The 25,449-nt window shown below is 37.5% G+C and overlaps 2 protein-coding genes across 3 annotated transcripts; one reads left to right on the top strand and one right to left on the bottom strand.

Moving 5' to 3' along the window:
• Nucleotides 1-78: 78 nt before the first annotated feature.
• Nucleotides 79-6,290, top strand: LOC107811527 (kinetochore protein SPC25 homolog). Of its 2 annotated transcripts, XM_075255920.1 has the most exons (8): nt 79-451; nt 626-691; nt 1,434-1,580; nt 2,309-2,422; nt 2,606-2,695; nt 2,776-2,898; nt 3,090-3,322; nt 5,785-6,290. In XM_075255920.1, exons 1-8 carry the CDS (start codon nt 283-285, stop codon nt 5,794-5,796), a joined length of 954 nt encoding a protein of 317 aa, XP_075112021.1. In that variant the 5' UTR covers nt 79-282; the 3' UTR covers nt 5,797-6,290. The 2 variants fall into 2 exon arrangements, with proteins under 2 accessions (XP_075112021.1, XP_075112022.1); XM_075255921.1 differs by lacking the exon at nt 2,309-2,422.
• Nucleotides 6,291-6,482: 192 nt separating this feature from the next.
• On the bottom strand, nt 6,483-11,054 carry LOC107817497 (short-chain dehydrogenase TIC 32 B, chloroplastic). Its single transcript, XM_016643344.2, has 8 exons — nt 10,659-11,054; nt 8,897-9,128; nt 8,546-8,625; nt 8,058-8,211; nt 7,853-7,931; nt 7,188-7,275; nt 7,058-7,104; nt 6,483-6,852 (listed from the first exon to the last, which is right to left on the bottom strand). Exons 1-8 carry the CDS (start codon nt 10,873-10,875, stop codon nt 6,670-6,672), a joined length of 1,080 nt encoding a protein of 359 aa, XP_016498830.1. The 5' UTR covers nt 10,876-11,054; the 3' UTR covers nt 6,483-6,669.
• Nucleotides 11,055-25,449: the final 14,395 nt, after the last annotated feature.

The raw sequence follows: 25,449 nt of genomic DNA, 5'->3' as shown, positions 1-25,449 counted from the left end.
AGTAATATTAATACCAGTCCAGATGTATATGAACATATATGACATGTATTTATTGAATTAGTACAAGTAATTAGGTGCGTGCGAGTTTTTAAAGAAAGTGTGCAGTATTCATTCGCTGGCCACCATCTATTTTGAAAAGGAAATGAAAATGGCGGGCTAAGCATACTGTCTCACCAGTATTCAAATCTCATAAGCACATACTCTCTCTTCCCTCTTTCCCCCTCTCTCTCTCTCACACACACACGCACAAAGCAAAATAAGCAGAGAACCTTAGAGATTAGAATGAAGAGCGGCGTAGGGGAAACTATGAGGACGAAAATGGAGGAACTTAGATTGATTTGTGACAGAGAAATTCCCATTCAACAGCAGAAATTGGATGCTTCCGCTCGCTCCTTTCGAAATTCCCTCGATTCAACCAAGGCCCAAGCACAAGAGTCTCTTCAATTACAGGGTATGCTTTTTTCTAAATTCTGAGGCTCCCTTGAATTTTAGTGTTCTAAACTTAGGGTTTTCACCTGAACATTAATCTTAGCGATTATATAGGATGATATCTCCTATATTGAAATTTTCTTCACGTGGGATCTTATTGATTTGATTATTTGATTTTATTGACTGGTTGCGGCAGCAAAACTTGGGAAGTTGAAAGTTGAGTTGAGGGAATTGGAAGACAAATTGGTGAAAGCACTTGCAGGTGTGTGACTCTTTTCCCGTTCTTCTGTGTACTGCTCTTTATATATGCTGTGGATTTTCCAATTAAGCACATTTTTTGGGGGCTGAAATCGAAAAAAATGTGACTCTTTTCCCGTCATTCTTTTTTTTTTCATTTCAAAAAAAAGAATGACGGTTATGCTGAAATCGAACTTGCATATGTGATGACCTAAGTACTAATTACTAAGTATGCAAATAAACTGTCTTTTTAAGCTCTGACGATCCTTATAGTAGTAAGAATATGAGGCAATAAACACTGAAAGTCTGAAGATCTAAGTAACAACATTTCCAAAGTTTAAAGGTAATATTACAGCATGGATCTGTTATGGTATCTAAGATTTTTTTTCTCTTGGATTTCTTGTGTATTGACGGAAAATGGGAAGTATGTGTAAAAGATTCACATCCAAAGTAGCTGCAATATGGTAGTCACCACTGTTCTTGAGGTTATTTACTTATTCTGCAAGTTCTCATCCATAGTATTTTCTGAAAATGTCTTATTTTTAATCTCAACTTCTTTTGCTTTTCAGAATTGAGACTTAAGAGGAAATGATTTCAGCGACTTATTAGATATTTACGGCATTCATGGTTTACAACTTGGAAAAAAATTGAAGAACTACTCCTCTTACTTTTCTAGATGCTACTAATCATTTTCTCTATAGAATTGGATTATTATTATTTTGTCTCTGTTTTTTATTTAAAATTCTAACATGCTATGTCATCTTCAGTGAAGACCCGAAAAGAGGCAAAGCAGATAGCATTAGCAGACTCAATTTCTGCTACGAAAGCTAGAGTAGAAAAACTTAGAGGGGCTGTGGAAAACCAAAGGGCCAGGAAAGAGGAATATGCAGCCATAATATCTCAACAAAGTGATGGTAAAATCTATCTCTGCAAAAGTTGGCCTTCTTTTCATGCATTTGACAAAGTCATACGTGCTTTCATGTCTTGGAGTCTTCCTACGAGACAAAACACAGAAAGATGTTAATTTGACCTAATCCCCTAGTTTCTTTCTCAAATTGACGCAGTATTATAATTTTTGTTATCAAGAATTGCTATTTGACCTTAGGCTGAAGTCTTATCACTTAGCTTTGTCTCAGATTAACGGTGTTTGTCGACTTTCATTTTTTTTACACCGTTCGAAAGCAATTTCAGTATCATAATAATAAAGAAAGTAACATGACACCCAATTTATTTGAAACTCATCAAAAGTGAAGCTTTATCTTTGTATTTGGATTCACCTACAGTTTAATGTAGTAAAACCAAAGCTCTAGCTCAAATGCTTGTGCCTGGTCAAATGAAGATACCTAATTTGTTGGGAAGGTTGCATTAAATAATAATGCTTATCTGTCTCTTCTTCCTTTGAAGTTCCTCAAGATCTACACTGATGTTGGAAGTTGGATGAAAACTTGTTCAAGTTTTCTTTTCTTTTTTTATCGTGCCCCTTTTTCCAAACTCTCCTTGTACTTTCGTTCTGAAAGTTGGTTTTCGTGTGAATATTATTGGTGCTTCTTCTATGTTGATAACTTTGTGTCTGCTTTTGCTGTCTCTACCAAGTGACACCATATCATGTTGGGTAATTGAGCTTTCTTTTTGTGGGTAAAAGCTCTCAAAGCACGTGAAGAAAAGCATAATAAGACTGCTGAACAGAGAGAGGAAATAGAAAAGGCTGTTGTGTGGTACAATAAGGTGCTTGGTTTACGTATTGAATGTGGCCATGGTATGTTTATCCTTCCAACTTGTGGACACATTTAAGATTCTAAAGGAGCAGACTTGCTTTCTGAACCATATAGCCTCGCCAAAATCTCTAATTATTACTAATGGATTTTCCAATAAAAGAAATACAGTCTTCTTCTATCATCATATTTGTCTATTGAACATTCATTTCCTATTTCTTCTGCAGGGGTTAAATTCATATTTACCAATATTGATGCCAATAATCAGGATAAGGAATACTTTTTTACCATACGTCATGAGAATGATGTATATACTTGTAAGTTTGGAATCTTTATCAACTATACATAAGTGAAGATGGTCCAGAACTCTAATTCTTTGCTTGGCTTGGATTTTTAGTGGTTGATTGTGATCCACAACTAAATGATACAAATGAGCTGCTCAGAGAGTTAAATAAGAGCAATGGACTGTTCAAGTTTGTCAGGATTATGAGGGAAAAGTTTCAAGCAGCTGTAGCACATGGTATGACTTTGTGTTTTTGTTTCTATGTTCCATTATCCTTTGAGCCTTATTTGGTAACACCAGATTCATATGCGGTTGTGCAAGAAATCATAGATTATTGGTTAGCAGATATAAACATTAAATATATGGAGAGTTTTTCATCAAATGTTGTATAATGGTTCTGAATACGGTTATGTTTCCTATGCATTCAGGAACTCTTCCTGACATAGCATCTCGTGATCAAGACACTTCCATCATCTCTATGTCAGCCCCGGTTTCTTCCATTTCAACTGATAGTAGAAGTGAGTTTTCATCCCAGCTACAGGAGCATCAGTTTGATGAACACAACAAAAATTCCAGGAAACTTGATCGTGCAAAAGGGGGTAGGCCAGTAGTCCTCTCTCCTGGATCTGCATCGTCTCTTAGGCGTTCTCCTCGTTTTAAGGTAGCATTTATGAATTATGAAAACTTGGACAACAAGCTCTAACCGATTTCTATGTTTCTTTCTTTTCCTTTATATATGCTTTGTCCTCTCTTAGAAATGTTACTGTTGATTTCCGATAGTTGTTTCCATGTTTATTCTCTCTTTATTCTTATAATCTTTGAGATTCACTCTGGACAGAAATTTTACTTAACCAATTTAACTCAAATTATATCCGAGTTGTCACCAGAAGAGAAAAGAGAAAAATAAAAGGGAAAGAAAAGAAACACTCAAATTGAATGATCACGCCCTCTTAGACACTTGAGCATCATCTTCTTCCCACTTTCTCGTCATCCAACAAGGGTCAGTCCAGTTTCAATATTTACTATGCTTAAACGAAATTTATGAATTTGTTCCTATTTCTTTTGCTACGGGGAATAAGAGAGAAAGAATAAATGCACTTGTGCTTGAAGGAAGCTGGTGCAACATATATGATGATTGGGGGGGGGGGTCAAATGTTTCGGGATGTCCAACCAGTCCAAAATACCCTTCGGTCAAGATAAGTGGATCGATGGGTCATAGGCCAACCTACTCATCTCAAAGCCACTTTTCCATTTGTTCTATTTCTTTTCTAATTTGTAGGTTCGTAAAAAAAAAGTATTGTGCAAGAAAGTAATATTATACCCTGTGGTAGATATATTTCTCTCTCTATTCTTTTTTTATTTGTAACAAATTTCTCTTACAGGTTAATTTGGGGAAAATTGCTAATTATGTAATGCAAGTTAACCCAATCTTTTGGATGGGCTGATTAGAGCTACATAAATTTAACTCTTAAATGGATAGATTACTCATCCAACCTATTGACGTCTGGGTGAGACCTTGATACCATTTTATGAGTCAAAATTGACACTCCTAATGATGAGTAAAGTGTGGGATAGTGATGTTGCAGAAAAAGTTGAAATTTGGACTTTATTATTAACTGACAAAGGGGACATGCAAAAATCACTGATAAGCAATTCTGAAGTATGCCGCATACATTCTTTCCTATGATACAGTGTAGATTTCCAGGCTATGCATGTTTAATCCCTCATTGACATGCTAAGTTTTTGTTAACATGATGCAGATACAAACCAAAAAAAAAAAAGAGTCATGATTAACCTGAACAAAAATTGCCACTGATTATGTCCTGTAGGTCTATCTACTGGACTGTTTAAAAGGTTCACAAGCATCTGAACTTGATAACCTTTTCTCATTGGCTTGTCTGGATATACAAACATATAAACCAACATAGATGTATATGCTTTGGATGATTTCTGTGTGCCCCTCAGAAAGGAACAGTCTTGGATGTTTTTATTCAGCGAGCTTACTAGTTACTACAAAAAGAGTTCAAAATATGAACTATCTAGCATTTCTTAGGAAACTTATGGGTTCATATGTTCACCTATGTTTTGGATAAATAGAATAGGGAATTAGGTGGATACCTTAAAAATTTGTTCTAGTTGGATGTAGTAAAACGTTTTTATGGGAAGGTTGACGACCTTTTGGGATTTTCCAAAAAGGAGATGACTTACTCTTTGGGATTGAGGAGTATTTTTATGCGATATGTTTGATCTCAATTCAAAGGATTCAATTAAGTTTAGCCAAGTTAAGTTGAGGACTGATTAAGCTCAATTCATTGTACTGTAATTCAGATAAACTAATGAGATAGACTAGTCTTTGGTATTTGTTAAATTTTGTAAGACAGCAAGGATTTTCTGGTTAAGGTCAGCTTTGAGTGAATTATGCTGTTTTTTAGCAAGTCCTTTATATTGCTTATCGTTTTGCTCTTTGAACTCTGTAGACTCAAATAAGCGGTACTTTCTTTTATTGCTTTTCTTGTCATTCAGGTCCTCACATTTATAAACTTTGTATTACTTTTGCTATTCTTTTTGGACCAATTGTTCATGATATACATAATTATGTCTAGCTTGGAGGTTAGAGATATGATGTGTGCTGTCATTTACATGACTGTGTTAAGCCAGTGCATGGGGTTAGGTCATAGTCTGGTGATTTGGTGGCAAGTTCATTAAGAAGCATCTTAAGGTACTAAAAGCAAATGAAAAAGTTAGAACAGATCAATGAAGCAAGGAAATGGTAAGGTAACCGGTGTCAGCACCTTAATAGGAATGAAATTAGCACACTTGGTTACGGTTAACCAATGTCGACCACGTTTCACCCTATGGAGCTAATATCACATGCAGAGGGCATTTATATGGAAAGATTCTCTTTTTAACAACATTGATGACTGAATTTTCTGAACAGGACTGTTCATGAAGAATTCACTCGTTATGCCTTCATGTGAATGTTCTTTTGGCAGGAAATATCTGGGGAGAAATATCTTCGCTTCAACAATCATTGCATAGATTGAATGAGGCTTATTAGATTAAATTTGAGCAAGCACTTCACCCTGCATGGGTTCCTAATGTGCAAAATTCACTTTTTGGCAGGTCAAGAGATGATAATGATTGTGCAGTTGCTTAGCCAACAAATTTTCGTTAATTCACGAGTCCTGATAAGCAAAAACCTAACTTGCTTCTACTGAAATATTGGGATCAGTAACGAGTCATGTCAAATGGCTACCTGATCAGATGCTCAAAGCCTTAACGTTTGTAGTTGGCTGACTTCATTTCTTAGGTCGAAGCTTTGTTGGTTTTGCTCCATTAAATCGCCATATGACTTTCCAGTTTTCTTTTTCTTTTTGTACATTGTTGTGTATCAAATGTCTGTATTGTAGGATAGAAGATTGCTTAGATGCTGCATTCTTTTTGGAAAATGATATACTTGAGTGATATGAGCTACTTTCAGTGGAACAGTTTACAGGTGCAGCCAACACTTTTACTCTGGATTTTGCTTTCTAGGATAATTATCTACTTATTTAATGTCAATTTGGAATTGTTCTGATCCCAACTTATTTGGGACTGAGGCGTAGTAATAGTAGTTGTTGTAATATCAATTTGGAATTGCTGTTGTTTGCAATGTTGATGACAAAGCAACTTAAGGAAAGTTAGGAATTAATTGCACAATGCGAAAGAAAGATGATGAATTTGTTGTGGATCCCTTCGTAAGGTAGTTGTAAAACCATAAGGGATGTTTATGGTATCTTGAATATTATTCCAAAAGTGCAAAACAGAAAGGCAAAAGCGTGTTCATAGTAATGGACCACTAGAAGAACCTTCATTATTCCACTAACATTTGTTTTCCATCAGTTTGCTAACAATTGGTCTATTTGTATGATATTTTCATTTGTTATCATGGATATACAAGAGTATATCTATTTATTTACATGTACATCCCTCCTTCCCAAAAGTAAAAAAGAAAAAAAAAAGGTTTGTTCATCCTACAGGTGGAAGCAATCTTCTATGGATGAGAACACGAGTACCCTTCCAAAGCTTAAGAGCTTCAGTTTCATCATTTGCTAAAACTGAACAGTGACTTTCATTGCAGTCTGCAAAGTATTTCCCACTTATCCCTTCTGTTTGTGGGCTCAGTGCTACATAGCATGTGGTTGCTGCACCCTGCCATACCAAGAAATTGACCTCGTTACTTATTATTATAATCACTCTTTTTTACTTTTTCTCCACTTTTGTTGGTATATGGAGAGCAATAGATGATTTTATCTTCAACTTTTTGGGAAAAAAAGTATGTGAGTCCAAATTAAGTTGCAAAGAAAGTAGTCGGAATGTTCAAAGGAGCAAAGTAGACAAGCATATATAGACGAACCTGTGATGTTGACTTTAGAAGCTTCGATGCCATAAAATAGAGAGAATCTGTTATGTTTGTAAGGGAAATCAGTAATTATAGTTATCTTTGTTTGATTTTTTGCAGCAAAATTAAATGGAAAAAGACATACCTGTGATAAAGCCCTTGTGATCTCTGATTATTCCAGTCTTTACAATTCCAGGATGGACTGCATTGATAGCCACATTTGCATTTCTTGCCTGTTCGATTCAAACATACATTTTTCACTATTGAAACTATACAAATATATAAAGACGAGCAATTAAATGGTTTAAAGAGTACAGGGACCAAAGAAGGAAAAAGATGTATCCTCTGTCTACAGTAGTATAGTGCAAATGAAGCTGGCAGATTCTAAACTGATGGACAATTCCCTAATGAGAGGTACAAGGAGTACTCTAACTTTAATTTCGGGTTTCAACTGTCTTTTCTCACAGAAAATACCCAAATAATTTCATGTACTGAGTTTTGGCATAGAATTTATCTGTTGAGCTGTCTAATCAAGATTCATGTGATATAACTGAGTGGTAAGAGAAACAGCTTAGTATAATGATTAGATTGCTTACCACAAAATTATTGGTGAATTGACTAGAGAGAAACCACTTAAGATTATGTTTTGATTGCTTCTAATTTGCGCATAATCTTTTATTTATATCATACATAGTATATGCATAGATGGTTATTAGGTTATGAAAAGAATTCATTTATTTGCAGTCGTATCAACTCTGACAAGAAAGTGCGGAAAACATGTAAGTGAAAGGGAGTAAATAAAGAATTAACCTTTAGTTGTCTTGACAATTCCTTGGCATGTAATATGTTGGCCAATTTTGACTGAGCATATGCACGAGTACCATTATAACTGTGTGACATGCATCACCAAGACGAATTAGCTTAGAGGAACAAGTTGGTATTAACTTTGAATGGATTTTCGTATAACAAGTAATGAAATATTTGCTAAATAATATAGTAGTAGTATGAATATTACTTCTTTGGATTGAGCAATTTGCAGAAGCGGAATTGATCTCTTTTCACCCAGTTGTGAACTACTGAAGTAACATTCACTATTCTTCCTTGAATCCCTGTGGCTTCTGCTGTCTCAACCATTTTCTCTAATAGCAACTCTGTCAATAGAAAATGACCTGCCAAATATCATGATTTAAGTTATGTATACTAACAGAGTTAAATATTTTCATAAGATCCGTCTAGTTTAACCTATAATAGAAGGTGGTTGGTCTTTATTAAATTTACCAATTAACATGTAAATATTTATTTTCACAATTTTAGTGTATATAACTCAAACTCTTATACATCTATCACAAGGGACTAGAGTTTAGTTATCACTAGGCCTTTTTATTTATTTATTTTTCTTTTTGTGGGACTTAGTTATCCTCTTCAACTTGAGTATTGGAGTCCCAACTCCATAAAAATAAAAAAAGATAATGGTCCTCGAGTATACAACAAGGAGTTAGTTACCTAAGTAGTTTGTGGCAAAAGTCATCTCGATTTTGTCTTCAGAGAACTCCAGTTTCTGCGAAAATTTCCCTGCATTATTTCTGCATGATAAAAATTTCAGACCAATCATCAATTACGTTCACACCCTTCACTTCCTAAAAAGAACACCTAAAAAGAAAAGAAAATACAAAAAAAAATAAAGAAGAAGAAGAAGAGTTTAACTTATATATGCTGTCAGTGTAACAAATTTTTGTATCATTAGGTGACCTTTACCTGTTTTAGCAGTTAAATTGCCTTATTTTGAGTGCCTGATAGTATAAAAATTCTGTATACCGTATATAACTTAAACTCAAAGAGAAAAAAAATACATACATGAGAATGTGAAGGGGCAGCCCTAAAGACAAGAACTGAGCACAAAATCTCTGAATGGAAGCAAATGAACTCAAGTCTATCTCTAATAATATAATCTCAGCCATTGGACTCTCTTTTTGTATGGATTCCTTCACAATTGCTGCTTTCTTTAAGTCTCTTGCTGGGATTACTATCCTTACACCCCTTTTTGCCAGTACTCTTGCTGTTTCTGCCCCTATCCCTGATGTTGCGCCTGTAATTTTTCCAGTATGATTAATTAATAAAAAAAAAAAAAGCTACTCCATATAATATCATGATGCTTTGTCTAATCTTTTTATGACATGTACTAAATTAGGTTTCTATATTGGATCTGCACTAAATAATGCATGGTGGTTAAAATACTAATTAATGAAAGGTAGTGGGAGGTTGTTATTTAAATATTTTGATACTGAACTTTTCTGTGTTAAAGATAGCATATGATTAGTACTCAGTACTGTCCAGATAGAAAATCTTGTAATATCTATTAATCAACAACCCAAGTAGAGACAAAACTATATCTTCCTTCAAACAAAAAGAAAAAAGAAAAAGAAAAAAAATTGAATATATATGTTAATCTTCAAAATTTATATTATTCTGGAAAAAGGAAAGGAAAACCCTTCTTCTCCATTCTACACCCCTTAGCTCTCACTCTTTTTTCCCCTCTTGCATCAGAGTAGCCTGTCTATATTATACCCTTTGAGTGCGGCGATTCCCCGAAACTTACGTGAATTGTTAATCTTCAAAATTTATATTATTCTGGAAAAAGGAAAGGAAAACCCTTCTTCTCCATTCTACACCCCTTAGCTCTCACTCTTTTTTCCCCTCTTGCATCAGAGTAGCCTGTCTATATTATACCCTTTGAGTGCGGCGATTCCCCGAAACTTACGTGAATAATACTATGTGCATCGAACTGCCTTTTTTTCTTCCAAACTTTACAGGCCAGGGTGGGGAAATTAATTGAAAGGTTTTATTCAAAATGTGTGATAGAGAAAAGTGATCAGGTACAAAATGATGAGTGAAGCCTCATGAATATTTCATACCCTACATCTGAAAAACATAGGAATAACCTTTGGAAAAATGGGTCATGGAAAGTACACAAGTGTTTGAGAAAGATGCTTCTTCTTGTTAGAAAAAGTGCCAAGAAAGTACTCCATCTTAATTCCATGTGTCTTGACAATTTGAAGATCTAAAAATCTTATACTGAAAAATCAACTCCACGAATATTCCTTAATTGGTATTAATACTTTGTTCAAGATTAATAATTCTCCACAAAATAGTTAATTAGTTAATGCATGTCGACCAAAATTCCATGATGATTTTTAAATTGCTTATGACTACATCGAACAGTTGATTATTCTCAGAACCACTCAAAAAGCTGGAAAATCCCTTTAATACCTAGTTGCTCTAACAACAATATCAACTAAAAGAAAAGAAACAAAAGTTTCAAGAAGAAGAAGGAGAAAAGAAAAGCTGAAAAATCAAAGAAAAGAATTATTCTTCTAAAGATTATTTTCTCCTCCATGATGGAACTGAAATTTTTCTAAACATGCACACATTGCCGGCTGTGACAATTGCCCTGTAAAAACTCGCTTTCCCTCAACCAAGCCACTACCTATGAATTACCGGCTCATTAATTCTGACAGCCACATGGTCAAGTACAAAAGTAAATTGTTTAGCCTTACAAACGTCCCAAAAACTCAAGAACATAGGCAAACTAGACATGGAAAAGAAAGAGAATAAGTACCAGTGATAATTGCGGTGAGCTGAGAATTGATAGATGAATGTTGAGTGACTTGGTCAGCAGTAGATTTAGAGCCAAAGCCACTTGGGCCAGCAATGCCTACCAAATATTTGAGAGCAGCCTTCATTAGAGCAAAGCTTGGAATTTTGAACTGCAAGATTGCAGCTATAGTTGAAAACCACGTATATATAAAAGCTCTATGAAACTTATCCAAGTCCATATATACATTACACACACCTACCACCCCTTATAATAAGTGAAAAGAGAATAATATTACAAATATGTTGCCTACAACCAATTACAACAGATCCCTATTGTGTAGACTATATTGTCAGAATAGTTTGGCTAGTTGAGACCAAAAATAAAAGTAAAAAAAAGTTTGGTGTTATCATTGACTACTAGCTGATGATGTTTTTTTTGAAGCTTTTTTTGCATAGCACACGCACGTAATTATGTGAATTTTTCTTTCTTATTTCTAATTATTGTTGTCTGCCCTTATTAGTTTTGCGCGTCTTCTTCCTTTTTTTTGTCCCAACTCGTATTTTACTTTTGGTGGGAGGTGAAAAGATTGATGTTTTTGGTCAGTCTTTTAATCTGCTGTTTCCAAGGATATACTTCCCAATTTAACGTGAACTCATCTGACTGAGCACGGAGTTTAAGGAAAGAGAAGACTTTTGATCTTGTGGTCTAAAATGAGGCACATATATTATGTGTGGCTATAAATCTTTGTATAAAAGTAAATTGTTTCCAAATAAGGAAAATGATCATTTTTTTTGACACGAACTAAAAAGGAAATAAGTTCACATAAATTGAAACGGAAGGAGTATATATTTTTTTCGTTTTGTTTTGGGATACTGCCACTGACTTTTATTGGCTTCATTGTATTTCTCATTCATATTGGAAGCATTTTTTGTGTCACCTATGACATTATAGAAGTGGTCCAAGTTCATGGGCTAAGGAATTGCCTTCCTATGTGTCTTTTATTCTATAGTTTTTTTTTTCTTGAGTGGTTCTGTTAATTTGATGGAAACGAAATTTTATCCATTGGTGAACCCGTCTCACAAGAGTATCTAGTGTGTTTGTATGTTATTTTTATATCTTCACATAATAATAATAATAATAATAATAATAATAATAATAATAATAATAATAATAATAATAATAATAATAATAATAATAATAATAATAATAATAATAATAATAATAATAATAATAATAATAATAATAATAATAATAATATATTGCTTGATTTCTTGTTGGTTTTCTTTTTTCTTCTCGCACGAGCTTATATATAATATGAAATAAGAATGTTTAATTATTTTACAGTTCACCTTCAAATGGTAAAAGTCATATCTGTTATGTCGACGAAGAGACAAATTCGAAAATAAAGAAGATAAAGAACACCAAATTTTAACATGGAAAATTCTTCAAATTTGACCGAGGAACAGGTTCATCTTGGCAGGTTCAGTTCTAGCCGCAACATATTTGACGATAATCGTGATATTTGTCTGAGAATTTTGACCGGTGTGCTACGAAACAAACTTCGTTGTGGGGATTTGGAGATGCGACCTATTGAAAGCTATGTGAAGAAGGTGGATCAAGTTTATTTCGTCAGAAAATTCAGGCCAAGGGGGAGAATTGTTAGGTGTTTGCCATAATTTTCTTACCATATTTGGTTTTCCTATTTGTTGAAGGAAAAGGCAACATGTTTACCTTAATTGGGTTTTCCTTATTATAGAAGGAAATTACTAATCTCTCATATTTGGCTAGTCCTTTTTATTGTAGGAAAAAGTTTGGACTTCTATAAATTGAGGATCTTTCCTTCTCATTCAGTAGCATCCACAATATAGCCATATGGGGCTTGAGAGTCGTGTTTAGGGGGAGAACTTTACGGGACAAGTGTTAATGTGTTACTTGTGTTTGCCTCTTCGTGAGGTTGTTCTCTCGTTGTTTTGTACTCTCTTTTATTATAGTAGATTGCTCATCTCCACTTGTGGATGTAGATCAGTTGACCGAACCACGTTAAATGTTTGTGTCTCTTTTGATATATTTCTCTTTATTGTATGATTTATCGTTGTTCAAGGTTTGTTTTGCTAGCTTTCGCATGACACCTGATTTTTTCGGTCCTAACAATATCGAGGAAACATTATTAATAAAAATAAAAAATATAAAGGAGAAAAAGAAGTGCTATCCGACTTTGAGAAATATGAGTAATAATCTTTGTATATTTCTCACATGATTACAAAAGAAAGCTGCATATCTTTATCACGGAAGAGAAGAATTTGACAATGTTTATGTCTAGTATATACATATTTCAGGACGATTAGTTCAACGTGTCTGGAAATCGCAATTATTTAATCGACTAATTCAATGAGAAATATTGTCGACTGCATGTATACGTATTAAACACATTTTCTGAATCTGATATCACAAGGCACGTAAGAACATTAGGATTGAAAAAATTTGATGCCTATTTCATGATTTGTCCAGAAAATGACAGGCAAATAAAAACAGTTGATGCTGCAAGAAGATTTTGACGGTGACTTGTAGTTGAATTTTTCACGCTTTGTAATTTCTTGTTGTTAATTATTCTTGTTAACTTAAAGCAAGAAGGGAAAAAGAAATAACAGCGGCATATTTAGTTTCCTTGTTACCCTTCTACTCAAACATCTTATCATCTAAATGAATAGATATTAATTACTAGGAGTAATTAATGACCCGTCTTATCAAGTAAGTACCAATATATGCATGACATAATGCATGAAATAAACATCAATAAGCATTTAACTTAATTATATTGACCTATATATAGTGAATTTTTCACACTACTATTAGTGCGATTTAATCAACTATAGAAGGTTATTTGTTTTATTTTTGAAGTTACTAATTCTGCTTGTTATGACTTATAAGTAATTATCCTGCAATGATCTTTCAAGTGACTGTATTAAATAGTACTAATATTCTTATTTTAAACTCCGATTAGTTTTACAATCTTTTGATTTGTTCTTTCTACTTTCGTGATACATCAAACATATATACTGTATTTATATATACTTTCAGCAAATATACCATTTATTGCTATATTTGAATTTTATAAAAAAATACAGGAAACAAGAGATTAATGATCTAAACTGAAACAAGAGAGCGCCCGCTTGTTGGTTGGAGCTCTTGTATCTAAGTTGGTTGGAGTGTCCGCTTAGTTAGTGGAGGTCTTGAGTTCTCCTCCTAACAAAAACATTTTATTTTTATGTATTTCTGTATTTTGCCTTGGTTATATTCGTTGCACGAATGAATATAGTCGATACATATTGTATACTTTGTATACACCCATGTATATAGTCGATACATGACATATCATTTGTATACACCCCTATATTTCACGTTGGTTATAGTTGATACATATTGTATCCGTTGCGGGAAAAAATATAATTGCGCGAATGAATACAGTTGATACTCGTTGTATTCGTTTGCGCAACGAATACAATTTTGACACATGTTATATTCGTTACACATTTTAATACAAGTAATACAAACTAATAACAATTGAATAGTAATTACAAATAATAATTAGACATTCCATAATTACTTGGCTCTAAACTATAATATTTTATGAAAATTCCTCATTCTTAAAAGTGGTTCTGATATGTTTGTTAATAATACGAAACGAAAAAAACTCAGCATCAATTATACTTGCTTTAAAAATACTTCTACTCAAATAAGCTCTCCAACAAGACAAAAGTCTCTAAGTGGTCTCCTGAATGAAGTGGGCATGGCCTTCGATTATATTTCAAGTACATTTATAGCCCTCACACGTGGGCATCGAGATAAAACCATGATAATGTGTTGAGCCAAGATATATTATGAACAATAATTACATCTTTTATGTGGAGAAAGTTGCAAAAACAAAATTTCTTGATGGGAATTGAGAAATATATAGAAGGCAATTAAAAAAAAGAGTAAGAATTTAACTTTAGGAACAAAAGGGCAAAGCTTTTGTTGCGTGCAACCGTGCCATTCATTTAATACCTTTTGTCTTTCAAAGACTCCGTTATTTTTGTTTTAATTGCCTTTTTATTTACTGGCCTTTTGCCTTTTCACATTTTGACAAATGATGGCAAATGTTGGACGTTAGAAGGGCTAATAAAAAACATTGAGGTTGACTCCTCAACAATGGAGTTGTGGACTGGCTATGCACTTTTGTCCCATGAGTTCCCTAATTGGTAAACAAAGTCTCATTAACTTGCCTCAATTTTTGGAAGCATTAACCTTGTAGTTTCACATGTGATATATATATATATTTCTTCATTTCTTTCAAATTCATTGCAACCCCACAACACCAAAGATGGAAAAAAGCTAGAGATAGGATTTTAATTAGCAGATCAAGCATTATGTGTTTGATTAGACAGCCATTTGTAATGCTACACAAATTAAGGCTTATTAGGAACAAAAGGCAAATTACCCTAATCAGTGAAACTTAATAATTACTCTTTGGAGCTAACTAATATGATTTCTCATTTTCCGAAAAAAAGAAGTATATTTAGTTTTTCAATTTAAGGCCATCGATCAAAACAAACAACTCTAACAAATTTGCTTTCCTTTTCTGGTTTTGTTGGTTTACTTTTAACAACAATTTTTATATTTATATTTTTTTGTTGGGGGGGGAGAGAAGGAGGGGTATTAGTCTAGAACCAAAGTATGGTTCTTTAGGACTCAAACGACCAAAATAGATTTTAAAAAAAATAAAATTGACTACCATTTTATATATAGCACGGTTATTCATCGCGCTATATCTTAATGGCATGTTTATCCGTTAAAGTATAACGCGGTGAATAACCGTGCTATATATAAAACGTGGCCCCACCAATAATTCATCTGCAGTTAACTGGCCCACCAATAATTCATATGTATATAGCGCATGCATTATAAACGCTAAATATATAGCGTCTATTATGCATGCACTATACATCAAATAATTGTACCCCCGGACGGGTTTTTTTTCTTATTTAAGGAGTTTCAGAATTTTGTAAAAATCCATTCAGAATCCTTTAGGTCTTCCGAAATATTTGCTCGTTAAGTTATTTTGCATTTTATTATAATTGTATGGGTCAAAATCTTGCTGAGAAAGTTGGGCGTGGAAAGATCGTAAGGTAAAAAGACTGTGTCCCGAGTTGGGCAGATAGGAGGAGGTCGACCAAAGCCCAATAACAAGCAGTCGCAGAGCGAGCCGTAGAGGTCGAGGTCGAATAGCGAAAGATGGGTGACTTGTTCTTCCTATTTACATTTATTGCCATTTCGCATATTTATTGCTCATTATTCATTTACTCCCTAAATGTGTGAATTTAATGACTGAATATACGGGTATAAGCATTTGATAAGTAGTCTCACCTAAATTCTAATCTCGGATCTAGAACTTATTATATTTCACTAGAATTTACCAATCATCATTCACTTAATTAGTTTAACAAAAAGGTTTAAGACTTTTTGGTCAAACAATTTGGCGTCGTCTGTGGGGATTTTCTAGTTAAAAGTTTTAGCTTTTTCTAGATCTAAAAAAACACATACATGCAAAACTTTGCACAGTCCTATATCTCATTGTTTTCACAGATCTGACATGGCAGGCAATGGAGAAGAAAAGAGAAAGGTGATAGCCGATCTCACCGCCAATCTCCGAAACATTATCGACGAAGCTCACGGAGAGGACGAAGAGAACGTGACACCAAACACCTCACCCAGGCGAAGTAATTCACCCCTTCCTCATGGCAGCATTACCGCTTCTCATGGAAAGGGAGCCTCTACGTCCACTATGGAAGAAGCACCACCAGCGGTAAAAAAGCTACTAGAAGCATGGCTAACAAATACACTGAATAACATACTAGATAAACCCGCTCAGAGGGCGAGCAGAGGAAGTGTGCGAGTCGACATCGCCACAACAACCAATGAGCAACACACCCAACCTCCCACGATAGGTACTACTCACCTTGTTAATGATGCAGGTAACGACGCCCTCACTGCTATTTTTAGAAAAATGGAAGAGATAGAGAACGAGAACAAGTCACTCTGCGACTGAATGAGGGAGCATCAAGAAAGGGTAGATAAGATACCGGGCGCCCCAAAACTCCTACCAAAACGGGACGCCGGCCGGTTTGTGGAACAACTATATAGCGATGAGGCCGCGCCACATGCTATACCAGAAACTTTCAAAATGCCGCCATATTTGAAAATATATGACAGCACGACGGATCCGTAGGATCATGTGACCCACTATGTCACTGCAGTGAAAGACAATGACCTTGCAAAAGAACAAGTATCATCCATATTGCTGAAGAAGTTTGGAGAGACCCTAACTGGTGGGGCCCTAACTTGGTACTCGCAATTATCTGGACGCTCTATAGAAACGTTCGAAGAAATGGCTGATAAGTTCGTCACCGCCCATGCCGGGGCCAAGAAAGCGGAGGCAAAGGTGAACGACATATTCGCCATAAAGCAATCTTTTGGCGAGGGACTCTGGGACTTCCTCGCCCGATTCAACCGTGTAAGAATGACCCTTCCGAATATATCTGAAGGGATGGCGGTGGCCGCTTTTCAGAATGGACTAAGCAGAAGTGGATCGAGGGCGACCAAAAAATTGCTGAGCCGACTCATGAAATACCCTCCAACCACTTGGGATGAGATACACAATGCCTATACTGTGCCGAGGTAAGAACCGACGAGGATGATCTCAACGGACCTATTCAACGCTTGACCTCGGTCCAAATAGAGTCTAGGAAAGACCGAAGAAACGACAATAAAAGAAATCTAGCAGGGTCACGACCTAATCGAGAAAGATATTAGCCTTACGTTAGAGGCACCCTCATGCCATCTCCACTTCACGATGAAGGTTCATCCGGACCGCGAACGGGAACCCACCAAAATGAAAGAGGTATGCCCCTTTGTTATCAACTCACAATTTTTGTGTTTCCCCCTTAGAAATAGTCTACGCATTGGAGAAGCTCGGCCCGAAGGTAAAATGGCTGCAGAAAATGAAGTTCGACCCAAGCACCATAAAATCAAATGCCTTCTGCAAATTCCACCAGGAACAAGGTCATAAGACCGAGGACTATATCGCCATCATACAAGAGGTAATGAACATGCTTCACCAAGGGTACCTAAAAGAGTTGATGAGCAATCGAGGGAGGGCCAACTTCACACGAGGGCAGGAACAACATCAGGAGCTGCCCAAACCATCTTCCCTAGTTTGAACCATTCAAATGATCATCGGGGGAGGCGACAACGCATCTATCAACAACGTGAAATTCACCACCACTCACAAACTCAAGTGGTTGATCACCTACGAACGGTATGACGAACTCGGAGAAAGTATCATCCTTGATAAGTTGGATACCCACAATTTGGTTTTCCCTCACTATGATGCCCTTATCATTACTTTACGTGTTTTGATACTGATGTAAGATGTATCATGGTCGATGATGTAAGCGGCGCGTGGATCATCCATCCTCGAGTTCTCACCTAAATAAAGCTCGAGGACAAGATAGTGCCACGTTGTATCACGCTAACAAGTTTTAACAATGTAGTTGAGCTAATATCTGGAGAAATCATGATGCCCGTCCTAGCCGTCAGTGTCACTTTGGAGACCATGTTCCATATCATGGACTAGGATACGGTGTACAACGCCATCATAGGCCAACCATGGATACATGCCATGAAAGCCATCCCTTCAAATCTGTACCAAGTCATTAAATTTCCCACCCCCTAGGAGTATTCATCACCCTGGGAGAGCAATGTACAGCCCGAGAATGCTACCGCATCGCCCAGGATTTCACATACAAGCAACATTTGAAAGGAAAAATCGGAGAGCATAGTAATTAACGGAGACAGGGTCAGATGGTGAGGAAACTAAAGATGTCATCCGGGATCCTGAAATCATAGAAGCCACGGGATCAACCATAGAGGACCTGAACCCCGTCCGACTAGACAATGACAACCCCAGCAATAAAGCTTTCATCGGCCATAAACTCCAAGATCCAGGTAAATTTCATCAATTCTTAAAGAATAACGTGGACCTGTTCACTTTTTCCCATGCAGACATGCCAGGTATCCCAAAGAAAATAGTAACTCACAAGTTGAACGTCGACCCATTTTACCCCCAGTAAGACAGATCAGACGAAAATTCAACTCGACAATAAATGACGCAGTTCGTGAATAGGTCAAAAAATTGGTAGTGAATGGTTCTATTAGAGAATCGAAGTACCCTTAATGGGTCGCCAACGTATTCATGGTGAAAAAGAAGAACGGTAAGTGGAGAATGTGTGTGGACTTCACAGACCTGAACAAAACCTGTCCAAAAGAATCGTTCCTCTTACCTCATATCGAATAACTCATCGACGCCATAGCTGGGCATGAACTGCTGAGTTTCTTGCACACCTACTCAGGCTACAACCAAATCCTCATGGAGGAGGAGGACCAGGAAAAAACCACCTTCATCATCCACCAGGGGACGTACTGCTATAGAGTGATGCCGTTCGGGTTAAAAAATGTCGTTCGTACCAGAGGCTGGTGACCAAAATGTTCAAAGAAAAGCTCGGCAAAACCATGGAAGTATATATTGATGACATGTTGGTCAAGTCAAAAAGAAAGGAAGACTATATCTACCACTTGAGAGAAGCCTTCGACATGCTCAGAAAGTACGGTATGAAATTAAACCCCGAGAAATGTGCTTTCGGCATGATGTTTGGGAAGTTCCTCGGCTTCTTGGTATCACAATGTGGCATCGAGGTCATTCCCGACCAAATCAAGGCCATATAAGGAATCCCAAAAAATCTAACCAACAAAAAACAAGTTCAAAAACTGACCAGCCGAATAACCGCTTTGTCAAGATTCATCTTGCGGTCCTCCGATAGGTGCCACAAATTTTTTAGCGTACTCAAAAAGGACAATGGACTCTAATGGAATGTCGAATGCATCAATGCCTTGAAAGAACTAAAGGCATACCTGTCTTGCCACCGTTGGTCGCCAATGCAGAACCTAGAGAACGCCTTCTTGTCTACTTGGTCGTGTATGATGTCGTAGTAAGTGTAGTCCTGGTACGAGAAAATAAAGGTACGCAATCTACGATCTATCACATTAGCAAAACTTTGGTCGATGCTGAAACGAGGTACCCCCCCCCCCTCGAGAAATTAGCTCTGGCCATGGTCGTAGCTTCGAGGAAGCTTAGACCTTATTTCCAGTGCCACCCCATCTCGGTGGTCACGACTTTTCTTTTAAGGAGTATCTTGCACAAACCCGAATTATCAGGTAGATTGGTCAAGTGGGCCATAAAGTTGAGCGAGGACGATATAACCTATCAGTTATGAACAACGATAAAGTCACAAGTTCTTCCCGACTTCGTCGCAGACTTCAGTGCGAAAATAATGTCCGAAATCTAGAAGGAAACCACCATTATTTCTACTTAAGTACGCGACATATGGGTCCTGTACACCGATGGCGTTTCTAGCGCATCTGGATCTAGACTGGGACTAGTGCTCGAGGTCCCAACAGGTGAAGTGGTTCGTCAATCCATACGATGCCTTGATATGACTAACAATGAGGCCGAGTATGAGGCCGTAATTGGAGGGTTGAAACTAGCACTCAAATACAGAGCATGGCGAGTCATCCTTCGATGCAACTAGCAACTCGTCGTCAATCAGGTCACATGGACTTTCCAAATTAAGGAGCAATGGTTACAGAAATATAAGACCGAGATTTGTAAACTATTACTCGAGTTCAAGAATGCTAGCTCGATCAAATACCTCGAGCGCAGAACATCGAAGAAGATGGCCTTGCCAAATTGGCAGCGGCCGCCAAAAGCATAACTGGAGAGGGGGGCGTGGTCACTCTTTTCCATTCATCGCTAGACCAAATCGAGGTATGCTCTATAAACCTGACTTGGGATCGGCGCAATCGTATTATCTCATACTTGTAGGATGAAGTGCTTCCACCCGATAAAAAAGAAGCCAAGAAGCTTCGAATGCAGGCGTCCAGGTACAGCATTGTCAATACCGACTTATATAAAAGAACATTTGGCACCCCCTAGCAAAGTTCTTAGGGACAAATCAAACACGAAGCGTCCTCGAGAAAGTACATGAGGGACACTGCGGAGCTCATACCGGCAACCGAGCTCTCGTCAGATGCCTCATACGGACGGGCTATTATTGGCCTACGATGAAGAAGGAAGCCGCCAATTTTGTCAAAAGGTGCGAGAAATGCCAGAAATACGCCCCCATGATTCACCAAGCGGGCGAACACCTCCATTCAGTCACTTCTCCATGGCCTTTCATCAAGTGGGGAATGGACATCGTCGGACCTCTCCCAACGGGACGAGGTAATGTACAATTCCTTTTAGTTTTAACTGACTACTTCTCCAAATGTGTAGAAAGAGGTGCATTTTCCCAAATACACGAACAAGAATTAATCACGTTCATATGGAGAAACACCATATGCCGCTTCGGCATCCCCAAAGAAATCAGCTGCAACAACGGTCCCCAGTTTACTGGAAAAAAGACCGCTTAGTTCTTCAAAAAATGGCACATCAAGAGATTACTGTCTATACCATATCACCCTGCAGGCAACGATCAGGAAGAAACCTCCAACAAAACAATATTGAATATCATGAAAAAGAAACTCGAAAATGCCAAGGGACTGTGGCGGAAAGTGCTACCAGAAGTTTTATGGGCATATCGCACCTTGCTAAAGATGAGCACAGGGGAAACGACATACTCACTAGTATATAGAACTGATGCAATGATACCAGTCGAGGTTAGGGAGCCTAGCTTGAGATATTCAAATAAAAGCGGGCAAAGCAACGACGAGAACAAAAGGCAAGACCTCGATGAAACCGAAGAGTGAAGAGACATGGCCTACATAAGAATGATTGCTCAAAAACATCAGGCATAGCAATACTACAACAAAAAATCCAAAATCGAGCCACTCAAAGTTGGGGATTACGTACTCAAAGCCAAAACACAAGCAAGCAAAGATCCACGAGAAGGCAAAGTGAGAACCAATTGGGATGGCCCATATAATATCATGGCGCCAACAAGCAAATGGTCATTCCAACTGGAAACAATGGAAGGAAAACTGCTACCAAATAATTGGAACGTCGCCCATCTCAAATACTTCAACTTCTAAGGATAAACGTCTCCCGAGTTGTACTCTTTTTTCCCTTACCCGGGTTTTGTCCCAGTTGGGTTTTCTTGGGGAGGTTTTTAATGATGTGACAAAGAGAGTGTCTCAAATTTTTTAGTATAAATTCATTGCTCGACCTATCAACTACTTTTCCAGGTCGACCAATGAAGGGACTAGGTGGACTGGGACTTCAGAAAACCATGCAAACTTTAACATATGTAAACTTCTCCAATGTATGTAAACTTCTCCAATGGATATGTATAAACAAAGCGAAATATGCACGCATGAATTTATCTCCACCAAGTTCATATATTATGCCAAGTCAAACATTCGACCTCGTTCGAATCATTTAAAAAGTCAGAGATTCGACCTCGTTCTAATCGACTCACATTCGACCGCTCGAATTTATTTACATTCGACCTCGTTCGAATTATTTAAACAGTCATACATTCGACCTCATTTGAATCGACTCACATTTTACCTCGCTCGAATTTATTTACATTCAACCTCATTCGAATCATCTAAAGAGTTAGACATTCAACCTCGTTTGAATCGACTTACATTCGACCTCGTTCGAATCGACTTACATTCGACCTCGCTCGAATTTATCTGCATTCGACCTCGTTTGAATTATTTAAAGAGTAAGACATTCGACCTTGTTCGAATCAACTCACATTCGACCTCGTTCGAATCAACTCACATTTGACCTCGTTCGAATCATTTAAAGAGTCATAAATTTGACCTCGTTTGAATCAACTCATATTCTACCTCGCTCGAATTTACTTACATTCTACCTTGCTCGAATTTACTTACATTCGACCTCGTTCGAATCATTTAAAAAGTTAGACATTCGACCTCGTTCACTAGATTTGTCTCTTCACATCGGGCCAATACTTTGTCAAGATTACCCAAACATTCTTCCAAAGAGTCACCCACAACACTAAAATCATCCATGAACACTTCCAAGAAGTCCTCCACCATGTCCGTAAATATAGCTATCATACACCACTGAAAGGTAGCCGGTGCATTACACAAACCAAACGGCATCCGTGAGAATGCAAAGGTTCCATATGGACATGTGAATGTGGTTTTCTCTTGGTCCTCCGATGCAATCAAAATCTGGTTGTAACCTGAGTACCCATCCAAAAAGCAATAGTAGGAACGCCCGACAAGTCTATCCAACATTTGGTCAAGAAAGGGCAATGGAAAATGATCTTTTCGGGTCACTTTGTTCAGCTTTCGGTAATCCATGCATACCCTCCATTAGGTGACAGTCCTAGTGGGATCAACTCATTTTGCTCATTTGTGACCGCAGTCATACCCCCTTCTTCAGCACACATTGTATCGGTGAAGTCCATGAACTATCCTAAATGGGGTACACTACCCCTGCATCTAGCCACTTGATAACTTCTTTCTTGACGGCCTCTTGTATAGCCTCGTTCAACCTCCTTTGATGTTCTACGGAGGGTTTGGCATCATTCTCAAGTATAATCTTGTGCATGCAAAAGGCGGGGCTTATCCCCCAAATATCAGCTAGAGTCCATCCAATTGCCTTCTTCCTTCTTTGGAGCACCTCAAGGGTGGCATTTACCTGCACGTTAGTTAAGCAAGAAGAAAGAATAACATATAAAGTTGAACAAGGGCCCATGAATTCATACCTGAGGTATGTAGGCAAAGGATTCAACTCCAATACGGGAGGTTCCTTGATTGAGAGATTTGTCGGTGGAGTCTTTCTATTCTCAAGATCCAAGGAAAGTTTACGGGGCTCATATGAGTAAGAACTCATTCTTTGCAAGGCATTGACATACTCTACCAAGCCTTCATCCTCAGTCACATTATGGTTCAACAATACAGCTTCCAAAGGGTCCTCCATATTGATCATGGCACTTGTGTCATCATCTATCACCTCCGTCACAAGATCCACAAAAGATCAAACCTCAGTACTATTCGGCTGCCTCATTAACTTGCAAACATGGAAGACAATTTTTTCATTACCCACCCGGAAGGTGAGCTCCCCTACTTCAACATCAACCAATGCCTTCCCTATTTCTAGAAAGGCCTTCCCAATATTATCGGCACCTCATAGTCGACTTCGCAGTCGAGAATCACAAAATTCGCAGGCAAAATAAACTTGTCAACCCAGACAAGAACATCATTATAATACCAATCGGCCTCTTCTTTGTTCGATCTGCCATTTGCAATCTCATTGAAGTACCTCTCGGTTGACCAATACCCAAAGTTTTAAATACAGAGTAAGGTATCAAATTTATACTTGCTCCCAAATCACACAAGGCCTTTGCAAAAACCGCACTCTCAATGGTACATGGAATGGTAAATACGTCGGGATCCTCAAGCTTTGAAGCCATCGAGTGCACAATGGCACTCACTTGATGAGTCATTTTACTGGTCTCACAATCCATAGATCTCTTTTTAGTTACCAAGTCTTTCGTAAACTTGGCATATCCCGGCATTTGCTCAAGCGCTTCCACCAAAGGCATATTGATCGACAAACTTTTCATCATCTCAATAAACTTCTTGAATTAGTTTTCATTATTCTTCTTTGCAAGTATTTGAGGTTAAGGTGGAGGAGGCCTTGGTAAGGGAGCCTTGGCTTTAGGCATTACCATTTCTGGTATGTCTATCACATGTTCCCTAGACGGGTTCACGTTATTTTGAGTCTCCTCCTCATTGTCATGAATATCAATTCTCACCTCACTATCCAACTTCTCTTTACTCATTTGCTCATAAACTATTGGATCATCGTCAATTTTCACTTCAGCATCATCACTCACAACTTCTTTTTGCTTGGAGGTACTTGTTTCACCACCTCTACCGCTCCTTGTGGTCACCACCATTGCATGGCCGGTATTTTTTTTAACCTTCAGGTTTACTACCGTGTCACTAGGTATTGCCCCCTTAGGGAGTGTTCAAAGCCTGCGAAATCTGGCCAAGTTGGACCTCCAGGTTGCGGATAAAAGTATTATGGGACGCTAATTGGGCATCAAAGTCGGCGTTTTTCTTCATCATTTGCTCAAACATTGACTCAATCTATCCCATCTCATTGTTGGACGAGCTAGGAACTTGGGACGAAAATGGAGGCGGATTGTTTGGTTGTTGAAATATTGGAGGCCTTTGAAAGCCCGGCCTCCGATTACCTTGTTTACCATTATTCCAACCCCCTTGGTTGTTGTTGCCACCCCAATTGCTATTGTTACCCAATTCTGGTTGTTGTTCCCTTAATTTTTTGAGTTGTTGTTGTTATTGTTCCAATTTCCTTGGCCTTGGTTGCCCCAATTCTGATTATTCCCTTGCGATCTCCATTGTTGATTTGGAGCATTACCCCGTTGTCCTTTATAGTTGTTGGCATACAAAACTTCTTCACTTTGCTCATCATACCCACTATCTTGGTTGTAACCACTTCTACCTTGCTCATATTGATCTTGATTGCCTTACATTTGTTGACCATGCTGTCTTCTCTTGTTTACCAATAGATTAACCCCTTCCATTGCGTTTACTTGCTTTGGTCCCTGAATCTGCTGAAGTTGTGCTTTGGCTAACTGGTTCATGGTTGTTGTCAACTCAGCTATGGCTTGTCTGTGGTCTTGAAGTTCCTTGGAAGATTTATGATATGAGG

The sequence above is a fragment of the Nicotiana tabacum genome, chromosome 6 (assembly GCF_000715075.1).
Source record: "Nicotiana tabacum cultivar K326 chromosome 6, ASM71507v2, whole genome shotgun sequence".
In the NCBI taxonomy this organism is placed as follows: Eukaryota; Viridiplantae; Streptophyta; class Magnoliopsida; order Solanales; family Solanaceae; genus Nicotiana; species Nicotiana tabacum.
The sequence above is the reverse complement of the archived record's forward strand: the minus strand, read 5'-3'. Positions and strand labels throughout refer to the sequence as shown.

What these genes read in the sequence shown, in the direction of transcription:
- LOC107811527 (XM_075255920.1), top strand. Translation starts at nt 283, where the DNA reads ATGAAGAGCGGCGTAGGGGAAACTATGAGGACGAAAATGGAGGAACTT. An exon ending in AATATCTCAACAAAGTGATG is followed by an intron (nt 1,581 to 2,308) that starts GTAAAATCTATC and finishes TGTGGGTAAAAG; the next exon opens with CTCTCAAAGCACGTGAAGAA. An exon ending in TGAGAATGATGTATATACTT is followed by an intron (nt 2,696 to 2,775) that starts GTAAGTTTGGAA and finishes TTGGATTTTTAG; the next exon opens with TGGTTGATTGTGATCCACAA.
- LOC107817497 (XM_016643344.2), bottom strand. Translation starts at nt 10,875, where the DNA reads ATGGACTTGGATAAGTTTCATAGAGCTTTTATATATACGTGGTTTTCA. An exon ending in CTGCCCCTTCACATTCTCAT is followed by an intron (nt 8,626 to 8,896) that starts GTATGTATTTTT and finishes TTTATCATGCAG; the next exon opens with AAATAATGCAGGGAAATTTT. An exon ending in TTTTGCCACAAACTACTTAG is followed by an intron (nt 8,212 to 8,545) that starts GTAACTAACTCC and finishes GATATTTGGCAG; the next exon opens with GTCATTTTCTATTGACAGAG.